At 35.9% G+C, this 16,153-nt stretch overlaps 3 protein-coding genes across 12 annotated transcripts; 2 read left to right on the top strand and 1 right to left on the bottom strand.

The window, feature by feature from the left end:
* The first annotated feature begins 1,111 nt into the window (after positions 1 to 1,111).
* Rho1 (ras-like GTP-binding protein Rho1) lies at positions 1,112 to 6,261 on the top strand. Of its 6 annotated transcripts, none has more exons than XM_076779939.1 (5): positions 1,201 to 1,265; positions 3,344 to 3,423; positions 4,710 to 4,870; positions 4,971 to 5,354; positions 5,435 to 6,261. In XM_076779939.1, the coding sequence occupies exons 2-5, from the start codon at positions 3,366 to 3,368 to the stop codon at positions 5,471 to 5,473; spliced, it is 642 nt and encodes a 213-aa protein (XP_076636054.1). In that variant the 5' UTR covers positions 1,201 to 1,265; positions 3,344 to 3,365; the 3' UTR covers positions 5,474 to 6,261. The 6 variants fall into 6 exon arrangements, with proteins under 6 accessions (XP_076636057.1, XP_076636054.1, XP_076636055.1 ...); XM_076779940.1 differs by lacking the exon at positions 1,201 to 1,265 and adding an exon at positions 1,272 to 1,606; XM_076779941.1 differs by lacking the exon at positions 1,201 to 1,265 and adding an exon at positions 1,655 to 1,907.
* Positions 6,262 to 8,341: 2,080 nt separating this feature from the next.
* On the bottom strand, positions 8,342 to 11,096 carry Erp60 (disulfide-isomerase A3). Its single transcript, XM_076779932.1, has 5 exons — positions 10,762 to 11,096; positions 10,248 to 10,479; positions 9,970 to 10,178; positions 9,780 to 9,896; positions 8,342 to 9,698 (listed from the first exon to the last, which is right to left on the bottom strand). Exons 1-5 carry the CDS (start codon positions 10,905 to 10,907, stop codon positions 8,924 to 8,926), a joined length of 1,479 nt encoding a protein of 492 aa, XP_076636047.1. The 5' UTR covers positions 10,908 to 11,096; the 3' UTR covers positions 8,342 to 8,923.
* Positions 11,097 to 11,691: 595 nt separating this feature from the next.
* Alas (5-aminolevulinate synthase) lies at positions 11,692 to 16,131 on the top strand. Of its 5 annotated transcripts, XM_076779928.1 has the most exons (5): positions 11,693 to 12,340; positions 12,533 to 12,666; positions 14,151 to 14,208; positions 14,441 to 15,726; positions 15,801 to 16,131. In XM_076779928.1, the coding sequence occupies exons 4-5, from the start codon at positions 14,455 to 14,457 to the stop codon at positions 16,050 to 16,052; spliced, it is 1,524 nt and encodes a 507-aa protein (XP_076636043.1). In that variant the 5' UTR covers positions 11,693 to 12,340; positions 12,533 to 12,666; positions 14,151 to 14,208; positions 14,441 to 14,454; the 3' UTR covers positions 16,053 to 16,131. The 5 variants fall into 5 exon arrangements, with proteins under 5 accessions (XP_076636045.1, XP_076636043.1, XP_076636042.1 ...); XM_076779927.1 differs by lacking the exon at positions 12,533 to 12,666; XM_076779930.1 differs by lacking the exons at positions 12,533 to 12,666; positions 14,151 to 14,208 and having other exon boundaries at positions 11,692 to 12,340.
* Positions 16,132 to 16,153: the final 22 nt, after the last annotated feature.

The raw sequence follows: 16,153 nt of genomic DNA, 5'->3' as shown, positions 1-16,153 counted from the left end.
ACGAATTTATGATGCAAAAGGTATATTTTTTTCTTTGCGTCGGCTAAATTTAATTTTTCAGACGCATTTGCATTGTTCGTGCAATAACGTTTGTTAACTATACTGATCAATAGAGGAAATATACATTATATCTATCGCATATATACATGTACGATATATGTATATGGTTCAACGTGTTTGTCTCTCAAAAAAGATAACGTTTATTTTATCAAAGACGTAATAGTCATAAAAAAGTATTCATCTTTTTTTTTTTAATCATACAAACGAACGATGCATGGAAAGTTTCGTTCGTTCATGATCATACGATCAGTATCGTGACTTTTACATGTTATGTACCAGGGGCGCTGATCAACGAAACCGCGATGTAGCATTATTTACATATTTTCCAACCCTTTCCGTCATCCACCCACAAATACATCCGAGAAACATGATGCGTGCGCAAAGTCCCTCCACAGGTTCGGGACGTGCGCGGGTGGCGCATGATTCGCCGGTTTCGGAGTTCCGCCCAGGAACGTACCGTTCACCGGTGCACACGCAAAGTAATTTTTCATTGAAAGTAAAATCATATTATGGTAGACAATATGTAATCATGTTTGTATTTTCTTTAATCAAACAAATTTAGACACTGTCAATTTAATTTAAATAACTGTGTTACCACAACATATCCATCGTTATTTCACTTGTTTGAATGGATAGTATTCGAAGACTTGCAACGAGAAACCAAAACGAACAGAATACATGTTGCTTCTATTGACGTCTTGCAAATATTGTCACAATAGACTATAACTGTCAGAAAATTGGCAATGTTCGAAGAAAACTCGATAGTACGTGTAAAATGTCACGAGTTATTTAATTGATACTACATCTTTCAATTTTGTACCGTGACCTTCGCACAGTTGTGTATTAACTGCGATAAATGTTATCAATTTTTTTTCTTCAATATTGCTACTTCAATCCTGATAATCATATTTTATCGTAGATAAAACAATATTTTCCAATGTTCGGTTTATCTTATAAATCCTCTACTCTTTGCTACTTATTGCGTATTATCTGGTTGATAGGATAAATATCAGACCGTGAAATTGACACAAAAGATTCAAAGAACCCAAAAGGAGTTCTAAGAAATAGGCGGGTGGAACTCGGAGGCATCGATACGCTCCTGAATATAGTGTTCCCCCACTACTCGATTGCCGCACACTCAACAGATTGAGGTGTGGCCATCGAGGGCAGCCATTTTCTTGACTTTCTGTCGCTTAACATTTCAGGTAAATACGCAATTATTTCTTAAGTAATACTGGTTGGAGTGGTGCGAGGGTGTGCTGTGCTGTGTGCCCGGGTGTTCTAAGCGTGCCGCGTGATCGGTTTGTTAACGCCGCGACCAAGAACACTGTGTGTGTCAAGGAGGGAAAAAAAAACCTCTCCTCCTCCCATGATAGAGAGAGGGCCGAGGGAGTGCCATGCGTTACGAATCCACGGCATCTTCGAACGACGACTGTTTAGTTTAGCATACAAGAAGCCACGCGCTGTCTACTCGCGGCTGAATTCGATCGCTGGTTTGGAAATGCTCGTATGAGCCTTCCGATACGACGACCTGGGTTTTAGTTCAGTAAGTAAATCGTCTCCCAGGCTCTAGACCCCTGCGTCGCTATCCTGTCGCACCCCCAGCGCCCCCATCCTCCCCTCTGGGGCCGTCTTCCCCCCTCTTACCCCGTTACGCGGCAATGCACTTCCGGCTGTGCAAAATTCGGCAAAAAGATCTCCGGTTCTCTCCTTTGGAAACTTGAGTAAAGATCTGTGTTACGGATCCGTCGTGATATCCCTCTGTACTATCGTCTTCGCCGTTATCGTCGTCGTCGTCGTCGTTTTCCATCCCGTCAACTACGTCTCGGATCTACGATAAACAAAAGGTCGGTACGTTCTTTGACACGGTAGGAGTCGCATTTCTGTCCATTCCGACCAGTATTCCGTGTACACTCTGTTGCTCCTGCTTTCGTTTCTTCGCCTTTTGTGATGATTTCATCGGAATTTTCGTTCCGCTGTAATAGAAATGCCAATCAAACGTCGATTCTCCATGAACGATCGACCTTTGTATATTTAGAACAGATTTACGAAGTACATACTGTTTACAAAAGTTTATGCGCTTAGGTGAACAAAAGTTTAAGGAACTTATCTGTGGCAAATAGTTTTTGTATTCATCAACCATGCGCAGTCTAATGTTTGTACAAGTTGCCATAACATTAATAATATGTAACCCTTCTTACTTAATCGACACGTATGGTCTTCTGTTCGTTTGCATTGCTTTTGCATACTAGACATTATTCATTGCTAAGATCCTTGCTTTCCATGCGAAATATTACTAAGCGCTTCTTTTAATTTCCATTACACGGAACAATAATCTTTAAGAATAATTTCTGAGGAACAAGTCATTTGTGCTTATATTTATCGGAACTTTTTGAGCTAGAAGTAATTACTGTGTTTCCTTAGTTATTAACAACTATAATTTATGTAAAATACGTGTAACAAATACCCGAAAGTACGAAAAGTGCACTTCAAAACTATGTGTGCATTTTGGCATTTGCAATGCCAACTTATAACATTTTATATTTTTGTGGATATAGACATATTTGATTATAAGTGTGATTGTTTGTTAATAAGTATTCGATAATTATAAAACTTTATAAAGCATCTTATTTCTGTACAATGTGAATGTACTGCCTACTGCATTTAATTTATGCTTCCCGAAAATAATGTTTAATGGGTTTTACACACTTCTTACTAGTGCATGTTTAATACAAGGAAATATTGATCTTATATGTTCATGCATGTTCTTTGGAGACATTGTTATTTTGCTCTAAGGCATAAGGTATAGTCTTACATGCGTGTTTCGACATGTAACTATAAAGATTTCATGTAGTATGTGATCTGATGTTAAATTACTTAAATAACAGTGAAAATGCATAGTCTTTTATCTAGGATTATTAATACAAAGGCCCTACCTTATGCGAATAAAAATTGTGTCGACTTTGATATAAATGTGTACACAAGGTCATTGATTATGACAACATTAAACTCACATTATATTTAGTCTTTGAGAGATTTGCAAAGCCTTGTAGTATACACATTTTCACATATCGGAAGGAAAGAGTTAAGAATCAAAATTCAAAGGCATCATACATTGAATCATCATAGATTGTATTTAATACTTTTACAGATGTTTAAGTACGTAGCTATGACAAAAACAAGATATATGCATATATATTTACATTTATGATACTGCGTGGTACATACAATTATCTCGCAGCCTCCTATCCGTTCTAACATATAAAATGTCCACTTAAAACAGAGAAGCTGAAAGAACTAAAAACATGGGATGCAATGCGGGCCGATGCCTCGGTCCAGACGATACGGGGTACCCTGGATCAGGTACGACCCAGTCACTATCCTTTAAATCTTCAGCCCTCGTAGGTCGCTTTCTAAATAGTACTAAAGTAGACATCAGACATAGAAAGAAGGAAATATTACCTACAATACCCACTATATCAGTAGCTGGCAGTAATCAAATTAGACACAACTTTTAGTAATCTAAATTTAAGTAAAAGAGGGCTTTAGGGAGTGTATGCTATTATACACACGTGTAATGCTAATTCCAATTTAGTATAATACTTTATTAAAAAATAAGTGACTACAGTACTTTTAGGGGAAAAAATTTTATACCCTACGAGGTTTGAATCCGAGTCGTTGTTTATAGCATTGTCAGAAAGCAAATCTAATGTGAACAATTTCAAAAGATTACCCTGACTTCTTCCTAACTCTATCCTGAAGAATGCTTTTTCTCAGTCTCTTTCATTCTTTCTTTTGTATCTCTTATGCTCTCGGATCTATCTATTTAAAATTGCTTTTAACCAGTTTCTGCCTCATCAGGGTGCAGGAGAAGTAACTTCCTTTAACGGTGACATTAATTCCATTTTTTCAGCACTTCTTGTGTTTCCTATTAAGTTGTGATTACCTTATGTGTACTATGTGCTCACTTGCTGCATGCTCTTAGTTGAAATAATTTTTGGTGGTGTTTCCCAGACGATATTACTTTTGTCGATTTAGATTCATTATCATTAGAATTTCAATAGTTTTTAAGATACTCGTTACATCTGCACTATGTAAAAGTGCAGCTTAGAAAATTTTAATATATAGAATATCATTTCCTCGTTAGTATTTGCAATCTAAAAACTTATGCATATAGACACATATGTATATGTATATGCGTATATAGGATAAAAGCATTAGAAATTATAAATGCACATTTTTCCTATTTTACACGAATATAAGAAAGTTAGGTGTACACTCTGTACATACTGACCCTTTTTGGCGAAAGTATATAGTATGAGAAGTACTCATTGAAATTGCATAAGTGGAATATACTGTGACTACATATGTTGTAAAGAATTATAATATTATTCGTACATAGGTAAGTTATTAGGACAATATTATAAAAATTTATATATATTCTACATAATTGGCATAACAATTTCTAAAAATTTATAAATTGTCTAAGCAAAAAATCGTCACTAATGTGTAACATTTGTGTATTTCTTGCTTTTGTGTTAATGGATATTTTTTAAAAGTCAGAGTTAAGTGCATAAAATTATATAATTTAATGGTACAAAATTGTACTGGAGTAATAGTAAATGAATGTATAATTGTTATCATTTTAGAATTCATGGCAGCCATTAGGAAGAAATTGGTTATCGTGGGTGATGGTGCTTGTGGTAAAACATGCTTACTCATAGTCTTCAGCAAAGACCAGTTTCCTGAAGTGTACGTACCCACAGTATTTGAAAACTATGTCGCGGATATCGAAGTCGACGGGAAACAGGTGCGTTTTTAGAAAAATTACTTCTTCTACTTGATTCTTTGGTTTCTTATTCACAAACGTTTATGTAAAACTTCCCCAAAAAACATGCTCTATACAACAGGTGGAACTCGCTCTTTGGGACACAGCTGGACAAGAAGATTATGATAGGTTGCGTCCACTGTCGTATCCTGACACAGACGTAATCCTAATGTGTTTCTCCATCGATAGTCCCGATTCCCTGGAGAACATTCCCGAGAAGTGGACACCAGAGGTGAAGCACTTTTGCCCAAATGTGCCCATTATCCTTGTCGGAAACAAAAAAGACTTGCGCAATGATCCTAATACTATCAAGGAGCTAAGCAAGATGAAACAGGAACCGGTAAAACCAGAAGAAGGTAGAGCCATGGCCGAGAAAATCAACGCTTTCGCTTATCTTGAATGTTCTGCTAAAAGTAAGGAAGGTATTAGGGAAGTATTTGAAACGGCCACCCGCGCTGCGCTACAAGTAGGTGTTGTTTGCCATACGTTTCTTACACCAAGTTTATATCGATGCGATCCTGTTCTAACAATTGTCCAAATTTTTAGGTAAAAAAGAAGAAGAAGGGAAGATGTTGGCTTCTTTAAGTAAAATGCCAAGTAAGCCCGATAGCGGGCTAAATAATGGAATTGCGGAGCTAGCTGCAATGAAGCTAGTTGTTATGCAGGAGGCCCCCAGCGGAAACCATAATATAACAACAACTTATCTTTATTTTACACAATAAAACAAATCTATATATATATATATATATATATATGTATATATATACACACGCATATATGTATATATATATATATATATATTAAAAAAAAAAAAAGAAAAGCAACCACGAAACATGCCCGCAATATAAAGAACTGTCGTTGATGAAACTGGAGACTTAAAACGTTGACTAAATTCAATACAAGTATATGTGCTATATATGAGAAACCATAATGTATATTGTAATGACTACTTGATTGTATTTTTTAATGGTAAAGAATTGTGCTTCGAGTTTAAACAATTAAACAATTGTCATACCAACTATTTACATTTACGGTACATAATTATCTATATCATTGTAGTAATTGTTACTATTATTATTAGTATTTCATTACTATTGTATGCATTCTACATCTTTTTTTTTTTTTTTTATCGTAGTGGCTGTTTATTTTTGGTAATAAAAAAAATATGTGGAAGAAATGAACGACAGAGTTGGGGGAATTCGTAACAAAGTATAAAGGGAGAACGGGGGAGAGTAGAAACGTAATATGCAATGCAAAGTCATAGAAAGCAATGTAAGAATTTAAAGCAAAACGTTAAAAAATTCCAAATATTGCGTCGCTATTTTATTGAACCATCGCATTATCGATATTTCTTAAACAAAAAAAGTAACAAACATTATATTATAATTATAAAAAATGCGTAAGTAGACCAGCGGATCACTTTGATCTATAAGAATACCAACTAGGCTAAATGTATTATTATTATAATTATTATTAATTATTATTATTAATTATTTTTATTATTGTAATACGATGACACTAACATTACGGATTATAACAGCGGCTATATTATATTTATATATTTCGACAACACATCCCTTGTACCCAACCATGCAAACAAATAATGCCCTGATTTAAGTTTTATTACGCAATATTTTTCAAATTCATTCAATACGATTAATGTATTTGCAGAATATTTGTAGGCGGCTCTTTTAATTTTGAGCGAACGAATTTCACGGACCATTAATTTTCGTAGTGATTCTTTTCAAAATTATTTCGATCAAAAGTAATGTTTGTTCTTCAGAATCGTTGATTAATTTACGAGTTCCAAGGTTATCGTGTAAAAAATGATTATCGAGCCTATTGAATCATCCTGTGCTTTCCTCCCTCGTAGTTTTTTTCTTTTTTTTTCTCGTTAAATTGTAGACATACTATTCTAAACTCTTGAACTTACTCGTCTTCTATTAAAACTAATCTATAAGGTAGTTGTTTCTTGCAAGAACTATTGAATTAACGGCTGCAATGCAGTCTTGGCCATTGATTCAATGAATGACTGTGGAATTGTGTTCAACAAACTTTTTTTTACAATTAGCATAACTGCTGTTGAATTACGCTTTTAACCGGAACTCTGTGAAGTTGCAGTCAAATTTTTGCAGCAACCAGAAATTTTGTTTGCTAATAATTAACGAAATGGTTGATTAACTCTTTGGAGCACAAAGTTTAGTGGAAATTTTTTATAATCTTCGAATAAGAAATGCTTTTCGCATTTTGAAAATTGATCGTCAAAGGGTTAATGAACAAATGACTAGCAGAACAGTCCTGAGATTTGAAAACATTCATCGTTTAAATTCGACGGTCGTCGCAGAGTTTACAAGTGTTCTTTTATAATAATTTCTGAAGGAATATACTGTTAATTGTGACTGTATGGGTTAATCCTTTATGGACCATATCTCTAACGCTGCAATAAATGCAATCGCGATTTCAGACGAAACTAATCCCGTTACAAAATTTGTACAAAAGACTCTACTGCAATTTTTATAACAAAATTATGATTTTTTTCTTAAATCACCTTGGTTGTCATAAAAAAAAAGAACAGAGCTTTTCTGCAAGTTAAATAGAAGTGAAAAATGTAGTGTCCGTTCAGTTTATTCTTATGTACGATAGAAAAAGGTAAGCGATAAATGAAATGTTTTTATTGTTTTGAGCATTCGTGCTGGTCCATATGGGATTATAGATTGTATATAAATTTTCATCGTTCTTGGAATAGACGAAATAATGCCTCGACGAATTTCTTGTATGATTTTCTTTCTAGCATTTTGTCTCTTGTAAAAAAAGAGCAATAAAAGTACGAATAGTTTTCTCTCCTTTTCTTATGATAATTGTCGCGAGCAATATATGTAGCGAGTGTATCGTGTCGTTTTGATTTGGAGCGTAAAAAGTACTGTTATATACACAAGAGAAAAGAAAGGAAATGTCTTCTGTCTCCGCAGTCCTATACAATTATTTAATCTTACGACGACGTTGTAATTAGTCGTGCAGCTAACTAATATAAGAAGTTACGAGAGCGTGAACTTAAAATAATTCGTACATAGTATTCCTTCAGTGATACAGAAGTGAAAATTATTTTTTATGATTGTCAGGGAAATGAATTCAAGTGAGGTTTTTGAGTTTTAACAAAATCAGTCTATTAATTAATTAGCTTTTATATGTAAGAAGGTATTTAATCCACGATTGCTATAATAATAAATTGTAATTAACAATAAAACTTATCAATATTTGTAAATTGCTACTATCGGGATGGTTCACTGTGCGCAAAATTCGAATATAAGAATTCAGATGGTAGATAGACAAAAAAAAATTCATGATACCAACATTCATCAAATCATTCGCTTAACGTTATAATTTTTTATTTTTCATATCGCCGATACGAATTCAAATGGAATTTTTGATCGCACATATGCGTACAAAACATAATTCAGGCATACTGAAAATTTTTATTTACAAATTTTATTGAACAAAATTTTCTTAGTTCCTAAAAAATTCCATATACTGGGAAGTTTTAAAAGTATAATTATTTTTAACAATTAATATTGTTGGTTGCAATGCATACAATTTTTATTTTTCGTATAAACAAATATTTAATATAGTAACTTCAACGTAGCATAGTGAAATGCGAAAAATGGAATGGAAAATTGTTTCTTAGACGTAGTTCATCGAACTGGAAAACATTGCCACAATAATTCTAAATCAGTTCTGCATAGTTTTACGCGATATCATAATGTTACCTAATATATGTAGACAATACTATACTAATTACATTTCACTTCGCATTCAAATACTTTGTAAAATAAGTGCAGCACGCGTTACCGGAAGTTCTTTCCCTTTCACTCAAACCTGTCTCTGGAACTAGAAAAATGATTAGCTCTTACATTTAATTAATCGTATGCCACTCTTGTCACATTTGCAAGTCCCACAAGGAAAATTTCATTCCACGTTTTGCTGACGAGACATTATATAAAAAATGTAATATATCACTTATATTTTTACGAAAGAAATTTATAATTCATCGTTCTTCGGCTTCGCGGGTTTGCCTTTACGATCGAATCCTTTAAGCTCGTTAGTTGCGTGCTTGGCAATGTATTTAATAAAGTCATCGAGCTGTCGACCACCCTCGTATTTAACAGGCTTGTCCTTTGAATCTTTAGGTGCCCAGAACAGCGTTGGGAATCCTTTGACTTCGTAAGGCGCGGGAACATCGTTAGCAGTGGCATCGAACTTGACGATCTCGACATCCTCGTTAGCAAGTTTGTCACCTAATTCATCGAAGACAGGTGATAATTTTTTGCAGTGACCGCACCAAGGTGCATAAAATTCGACCAATGTATCTTTGTTGTTATTTGTGACAACTTCGTCGAAGTTTTGAGCCACCGCGACTTTAACATTTCCAGCGTTATCTTCGGGGATTGGCTCTGACTTCATGTATGGTTCCAAAACATCTTCTTCTAGATCCTTCAGGAATGCTTCGAACGCGTCAATTGTAAATTCACTTTTCATTACGAATTTCTGATTATTGGCATTCTTTGCTAAAATAACTGGCTTGCCGCCCGAAACGAAATCGATCCCGAAATCGTTCAATTCGTGTTGGAAGTCATCTTTGGAAGAAATCGCGAAATTGAAGTTAGGGAAGTCTTTGGCGACCTTGATAATTCTGTTGCGCCAATAATTCGTGCCTTTAGGATTTTTTGCGTAATCCACGGCGTAGTACGCGACGATCAGTGGATTTTTGAAATCTCCAGAATTTTCTCGCGTACGAACACCAGCGATGCCGAAGCTAAAAGAAAGAATTAAATGTTCAATTATAATAACTATTTGTCATTCGGAAATCTACAGACACGGTGTTCTTAAAACATACTAATTTTTGTCGATGAATTCCTGCACGTCACTGGCCGAATTTCCATCCTCGAGTTTCACGGAGTCGGATTCGAATTTGTTTTGTAATATTTTCGGTCGGTACAGTACGATAGCATTCCTGAAATTAAAATATAGTAAGATTCGTGTACGATTGAACTTTGCAGGATACTTTTAAAAAAGAAATTATTTACTTATGCCCTTCTTTCTCCAAAAGTGATTTCGCGGATGTGTGAGCAAATCTGATTTTTTCTTTTAATTTTTTAGCAACAGTCTGGAAGGATGTTGCCAAAGGTGAATCATCCTTTTCAAAGAAACCTACAACACCCACTTCATCGGAATCCAAGAATGATTTCAAACAGCTGTCAGAGGTCAGTTCTTTGGATGCTGGACCAACTTGCACCTAGAACATCAAAAATACAGGTACACACGATGTTTATTTAATTTTTATATTATAACATATTGCACATACTTTCATGTATTTAGCAATACCCGCTGCTTCCCTGGGTCCATTGTAATCGCTAACAACGTCTCCTTTGAAGAAGATTTTCAATGTTGGATAGCCATTTACAGAATATTTGTTACAAGTTTCTTTTCCACTTTCGGTACAGTCTACCTTGGCAAGAGTGATTGGTTGATCACTGCCTAAGAGCAACTTGGCAGCTTTTTCATATTCTGGCTTCAATCGCTTGCAATGACCACACCTGGAAGTGACATAAAATTGCCAGTTACTGCACCTTCTATAGGAATTAAGAAAGAACAGCGATTAATAGCCCAAGCATTTTTATTTAAAAAAAAATGAAACGTGTCTCCGTTAGCTAACGTGTCGCGAGCCGGCACATATCGTTATCGAAACCGGAACTTTAAATATAATTTCGTTTCCTCCCTTATCTCAGTAATCGTACTGTTAATGAAACAATAATAGAAAGACGAATATATCGACGATTTTGGAAATCTATAATTACCATATGAAAGAAGTTTCTTACCATGGTGCGTAAAACATAACAAGCGTGTACTCCTGACGCTCTAATGTGCTGCTGAAGTTTTCGTCGGTGAGCTCCTGCACATCTTTGTCCTCGGCTAAGACGGTAACGAAAACCAGGAACAAAAGGCTAAGATATTTAGGCACCATTTTGGATCACGGTGCACGTTGACTAAATTGAATACGACCTACACTCTTTCTTCAAAAGACAGTATCCGTCTAAGAGGTGGCTTTTGCAAGACGTTAGCCAGCAGTACACGATACCCCGCGTAGTGCTGTCGTCTTCCGATTGGCTGTTCCTTCTCTGTGCATATATGTATATGTGTTCCTGTAGCCACGTACACACAAAGGGTGTTCCTAAATTGTTTGACGAAACTTTCTCAGCCTATTCCACTGACCGTACATGGATTCGTCTTATTCGTTAAGTTCATTCGCTGTCGAAACCTGATGAAAAATACATGACATCGAAGACTGTGCATCGGGCCCTGTATCATGACTGCAGAAATCTTTCGTTCGTCGAACGAAGGAATCGAAAGGTAAACATTTTAGGAACACCCTATGTAATGCATATAAAAGACGACAAATTCTACGCCGAGACGACCACCAACAAAAAGCTACGGTTTCTTGTCGGTGTTTCGACTTGGTGGGAGAAATGGTAAAAGAGTTTTTAACGGTATTTCTAAAAAAAAATTTCCTTCGCTACTTTATCTTCCGTGCTAACTGGTCACGAAGCCCTCTCTAGTAATTAAAACGAACTACAAATATTATTCCCGCGTTTTATCACGTTCCCATAGAAACAGGTATGAAGAAACGTGAATTTCTACATATTGGATACGTTGCGAATCAAAACGACCAATGGTAAATATAGTAGATCTAAAATTGTCGGCTCGAAACGAAGTTTAACCACAGACGAGGTATACTCGTATACCTGGTTTAACCTTAACATGTTCCAGGAGTTCGAGTATCCTAGAAATCTTGTCAAAACGATTCCCGGTAGATCGAGGGTAAGAACGTCACACTGTAGTAATTCATTTCTTCATATTACAATAATATTTAACCATTGCTATATATCGCCATCAAGGAAAGTAGTTTATTATTCGAGTGTAATTATTAAAATGCATGTTCTTGTCTGGTTGTTTTATTACGTTAGTCACAAGCAGACTTGGTCGTTACATTGTTTCAGGTTAATATTATCAGTTGTTAGGCAACGAATGTATATTTGATTGTTTTCGATTAATTCTGTTTATTCTGAATCTCATTGTCGTGGCATATGTTAATCGTACGTACAAGAGAACGATCGGCGAGCGATTTAATGCAAAATAGCTCGCGCGTTTGTGCTCTTGTTCTATGATTGGCATAAGCGCCATCTATAGACGTAATACTTATTGATCTAATGAACATCCTGTTTGCAAAACTCGGGGAATTCCGGAGTGCGTATAGCTTGAACGAATTGTGGCTGTAACAAACAAGATTCGATTGTAGTCGCGACGACGCTGTGCCATCGCTTACAACGAACTGCAAGAACGAACATCCGATATCGTTGTCGCTCGAACAACTTTACGAAGATATTCCTTAATATTATGGTGAGTAAATATAACAATACTATACAACGTAAATTAGAATTAACTCGAAATGATACGAATGTAAAAATAATAAATCATTTCATTAGAAACGATGGAATCAAGTAAGCTAGATACGAATTTGAATCGTGCCTTAGACTTCGTTACCGCCAAAATTTTTCAAGTTATACCTTATCGAATATATTCCGTTTTTAGATTTTATTCGATGACGAATGCAGTACCATGCAGTGATCTTTTTACTTTCGTTGGAAAGAGTAAAGTCTTAACTTTATTTTCGAAGAAAATTGCCTGCTTCTTACGTACGAAGATACGCAACAAGTGGATATCAGGTTTAGAGACTTTTATTAACCTTTGAATGGGTGTGCCGTGCTAATACTTTAATACAATGGAATACGCCCATTTATTTAACATTGGCGGCACGTGTCATCATTTTTATGATCGCTAATATTTTATGATGTAGTATAATTTAAAAAAATAATAACACCCATTAGTTTTTTTACGATATCGTTGTAACGACTATTGTTGAAACTATTTACTCGACTAGTCGACTCGACTAGTCGATTGTACTTGCTTTATTTTTATGGCCCCTTAAGTGTTCCCTTGCACGTCTCGCGTTTAAGTACGTAATCCCGTGATATCGATGTGCGTCAGTAACGATCGCCGCACAGGAAATGAATTAACAATGATACCGATGGTCAAATTGATTATTCGTCGAGATAGAACTCTGTAAAACGATCGTTACGTAAATATTTAAATAAGGAGAAAGATTGAGAATCCACTATTGGCACTGAATTTAAAATTAGAAATGAGCACTTGCATACGCATCGTTATCATCGAACCCCCTTTTATGTTTTCCTCAAAACTGGAAGCATAGTCCAAATAAATATTTATTATTCTACTGCATATTATACAATTCGTAATATCGATAATTTAAACTTTATAAATATGTTCTACTTGTCTTAATAATTACACGAATGTCAGTAATGATTATGACAGTCTTACCAACGCGAGACCTTGCTTATTGTTAGTTAGTAGACACATAATCAAAGAGATCAATAGTTAGATCAATACCGGGAAAACCAGTTATGCAAATAAAATTCTATTTCTAGTATTATTGCTCGCGACTCTGCGGAATTTTCAATTGCAAACGCGATCAAATTTAACGTATTTTAAAATGTAGTATGTATGAAATCGATTATTGGCGTAAAAGTTAATAAAAAACGGCGAATGGAAATAAGGTCACGCACGGCTGTACTGTTCGACCTCCTCGATTGAATACATTTCAATGTTCACCGGTTTGCAATAATTCGTAGCAGCTTGAAGGAAAAGTCATTGACGTTGTGCAACTCGAGTAAAGGCTAAAACACACTTTCGAAATTTGTTTTTCGTTATAATACTTTCCTTGTACCTACATACGTGAGTCGAAAAGTATGCTTAGATAGTCGAGGCTTGAAATCGTATGCCGGTTGACGCAAAGTCGGATTTTAGCTGTTTCAAGAGCGAGAAGGAAAGGCTCTCGTTTGCCTTCTCTCTCACTTAGCCGAAGTTACCCGAACACGAGCCGAACACGCGGTTCATATGCGAGTGTGGTAATGGAGGGGTAAATACGAGCCCGGCGGGAACCTGATTGTTCACTACGATCGATCTGGTCAGATACGCTCAGTCGTGGTCCGACTGTCAAAGTGATAAGTTGACTAAACGTCTTTCTTGATCTTTTAGTTCTTCTAAGTTAAATTAGTTCATTTGGCCACTAGCCACGCGCACGTATTTGCGTAATACCGATACTTAACAGTATCTATTTTCTATTTTTCAGTTCGTTCGACAGAGTATCCATTATATTAAAGCTCATTTTTCGTCGATTGCTACAAAAGGTAAGAAATTTTCATTCTTTAAATGTTATGTCATCATGATTTGCCGTTTTACTTTCTCTTTTAGTCACTTGCTGCTTCGCTTTCTATACAATTAACCTCGATTTCTCATTTACGATAGGTTTGCAACAAACAGATCCCATTTATTGTTTTTAAACGTTCACGGCATTATTTTTAACGCGATTGTCGAAAATAATCAAGGACGTCGTACTAATTCTAATCTTGTCTGTTTTAGGAAATCCGAAAAGCATGCCGTGCCCGTTCTTAACACGTCTGTCGGCGAATTACGTCCGTAATTATGGATCATCCGTGGTAATGAGTTATCGTCAATTTTGTCCAATTATGTCTACGTTTTGTAGTACTCAGGCTGAATCTGTCGAGGCGTCACAGATTCAAGAAGCCACAGAGAATCAGAGTCCATTTTTGGCTAAACAGCATATTACTATGAAAGCAGCTGGCCACGTGGACGAAGAGAACATTGTTAACGTTGAACCACCTAAATTAAAAGAAGAACCAAGTTTCCCGTACAAAGAATTCTTCGACGAACAAATCATGAAAAAGAAGAAAGACCATTCTTACAGGGTCTTTAAAAAAGTAAATCGGCTGGCCAAGAACTTCCCATCTGCGATGGAATATACCCGAGAACCAAAACCTATTACCGTTTGGTGTTCCAACGATTATTTGGGGATGTCGCGTCACCCTGAAGTGACGAGTTTTGTTCGAAAAGCGTTGGATAAATATGGCGCGGGAGCTGGAGGAACACGAAACATATCTGGTAATACAATAGGCCACGAAATGTTGGAAAAGAGACTTGCTTCTTTACATCAGAAAGAAGCAGGTTTATTGTTCACCTCTTGCTTTGTTGCCAATGACTCCACTCTGTACACATTAGCAAAACTTTTGCCAGATTGCCATATATTCTCTGATGCTGGTAATCATGCTTCCATGATTCAGGGTATAAGAAATAGTGGAGTACCGAAACACATATTTAGACACAATGATGTACAACATCTCGAAGAACTTCTTTCTAAAGTAGATAAAAGAATACCAAAAATTGTAGCATTCGAAACTGTACATTCTATGACTGGTGATGTATGTCCTTTGGAGAAGTTGTGTAATGTCGCGCATAAATATGGTGCTTTGACATTCGTGGACGAAGTTCATGCTGTTGGTTTATACGGGTATTCGGGTGCTGGTATTGGAGAGAGAGATTGGGTACTTCACAAAATGGATATTATTTCTGGTACCTTAGGCAAAGCATTTGGTAACATTGGTGGCTACATCGTTGGTTCTGCAAAATTAATAGATATGATCCGAAGTTACGCTGCGGGATTCATTTTTACAACTTCGTTGCCACCGACGGTATTATATGGTGCTTTGGCCGCTGTTGAAATTTTAGCTTCGGACGAAGGAAGAATGTTAAGAGCTAGTCAACAGGAAAATGTAGCTTATATGAAGTCCATTTTGAGTACCGCAGGTCTTCCAGTAGAACCCTCGTCCTCGCATATTATTCCTATAAAAGTAAATTAATTTTTTGAGCTATGATTTTTCATGTATTTCCAATGATATTCTATTTCATTAGAATCGTTTTTCAGATCGGAGATCCGTTGCTATGCAGCCAAATAGCTGATTCATTGTTAAGAGAGAAGGGTCATTATGTTCAAGCGATCAATTATCCAACAGTTCCAAAAGGAGAAGAAAAATTAAGGCTGGCTCCTACTCCAAAGCATACCAAATCCATGATGGATCAATTTGTTAAAGACACTCTGGATACTTTTGATCGTTTGAAAATACCTAAAACTGAAAATAGACCAACCGAACCTTTACGGACGATTTTGGTTCATTAACGTATGACACACAAATATACCTTATTCATACACATTGAATGAACACAAACGAAGCTTTAAATAAAGCATTTTCAAATTATCTATTGCCGTTCATTTATTCA

This window comes from Colletes latitarsis, chromosome 12 (assembly GCF_051014445.1).
Source record: "Colletes latitarsis isolate SP2378_abdomen chromosome 12, iyColLati1, whole genome shotgun sequence".
Lineage (NCBI taxonomy): Eukaryota > Metazoa > Arthropoda > Insecta > Hymenoptera > Colletidae > Colletes > Colletes latitarsis.
Note: the sequence above shows the minus strand (reverse complement) of the source record. Positions and strands in the feature narration are given on the sequence as shown.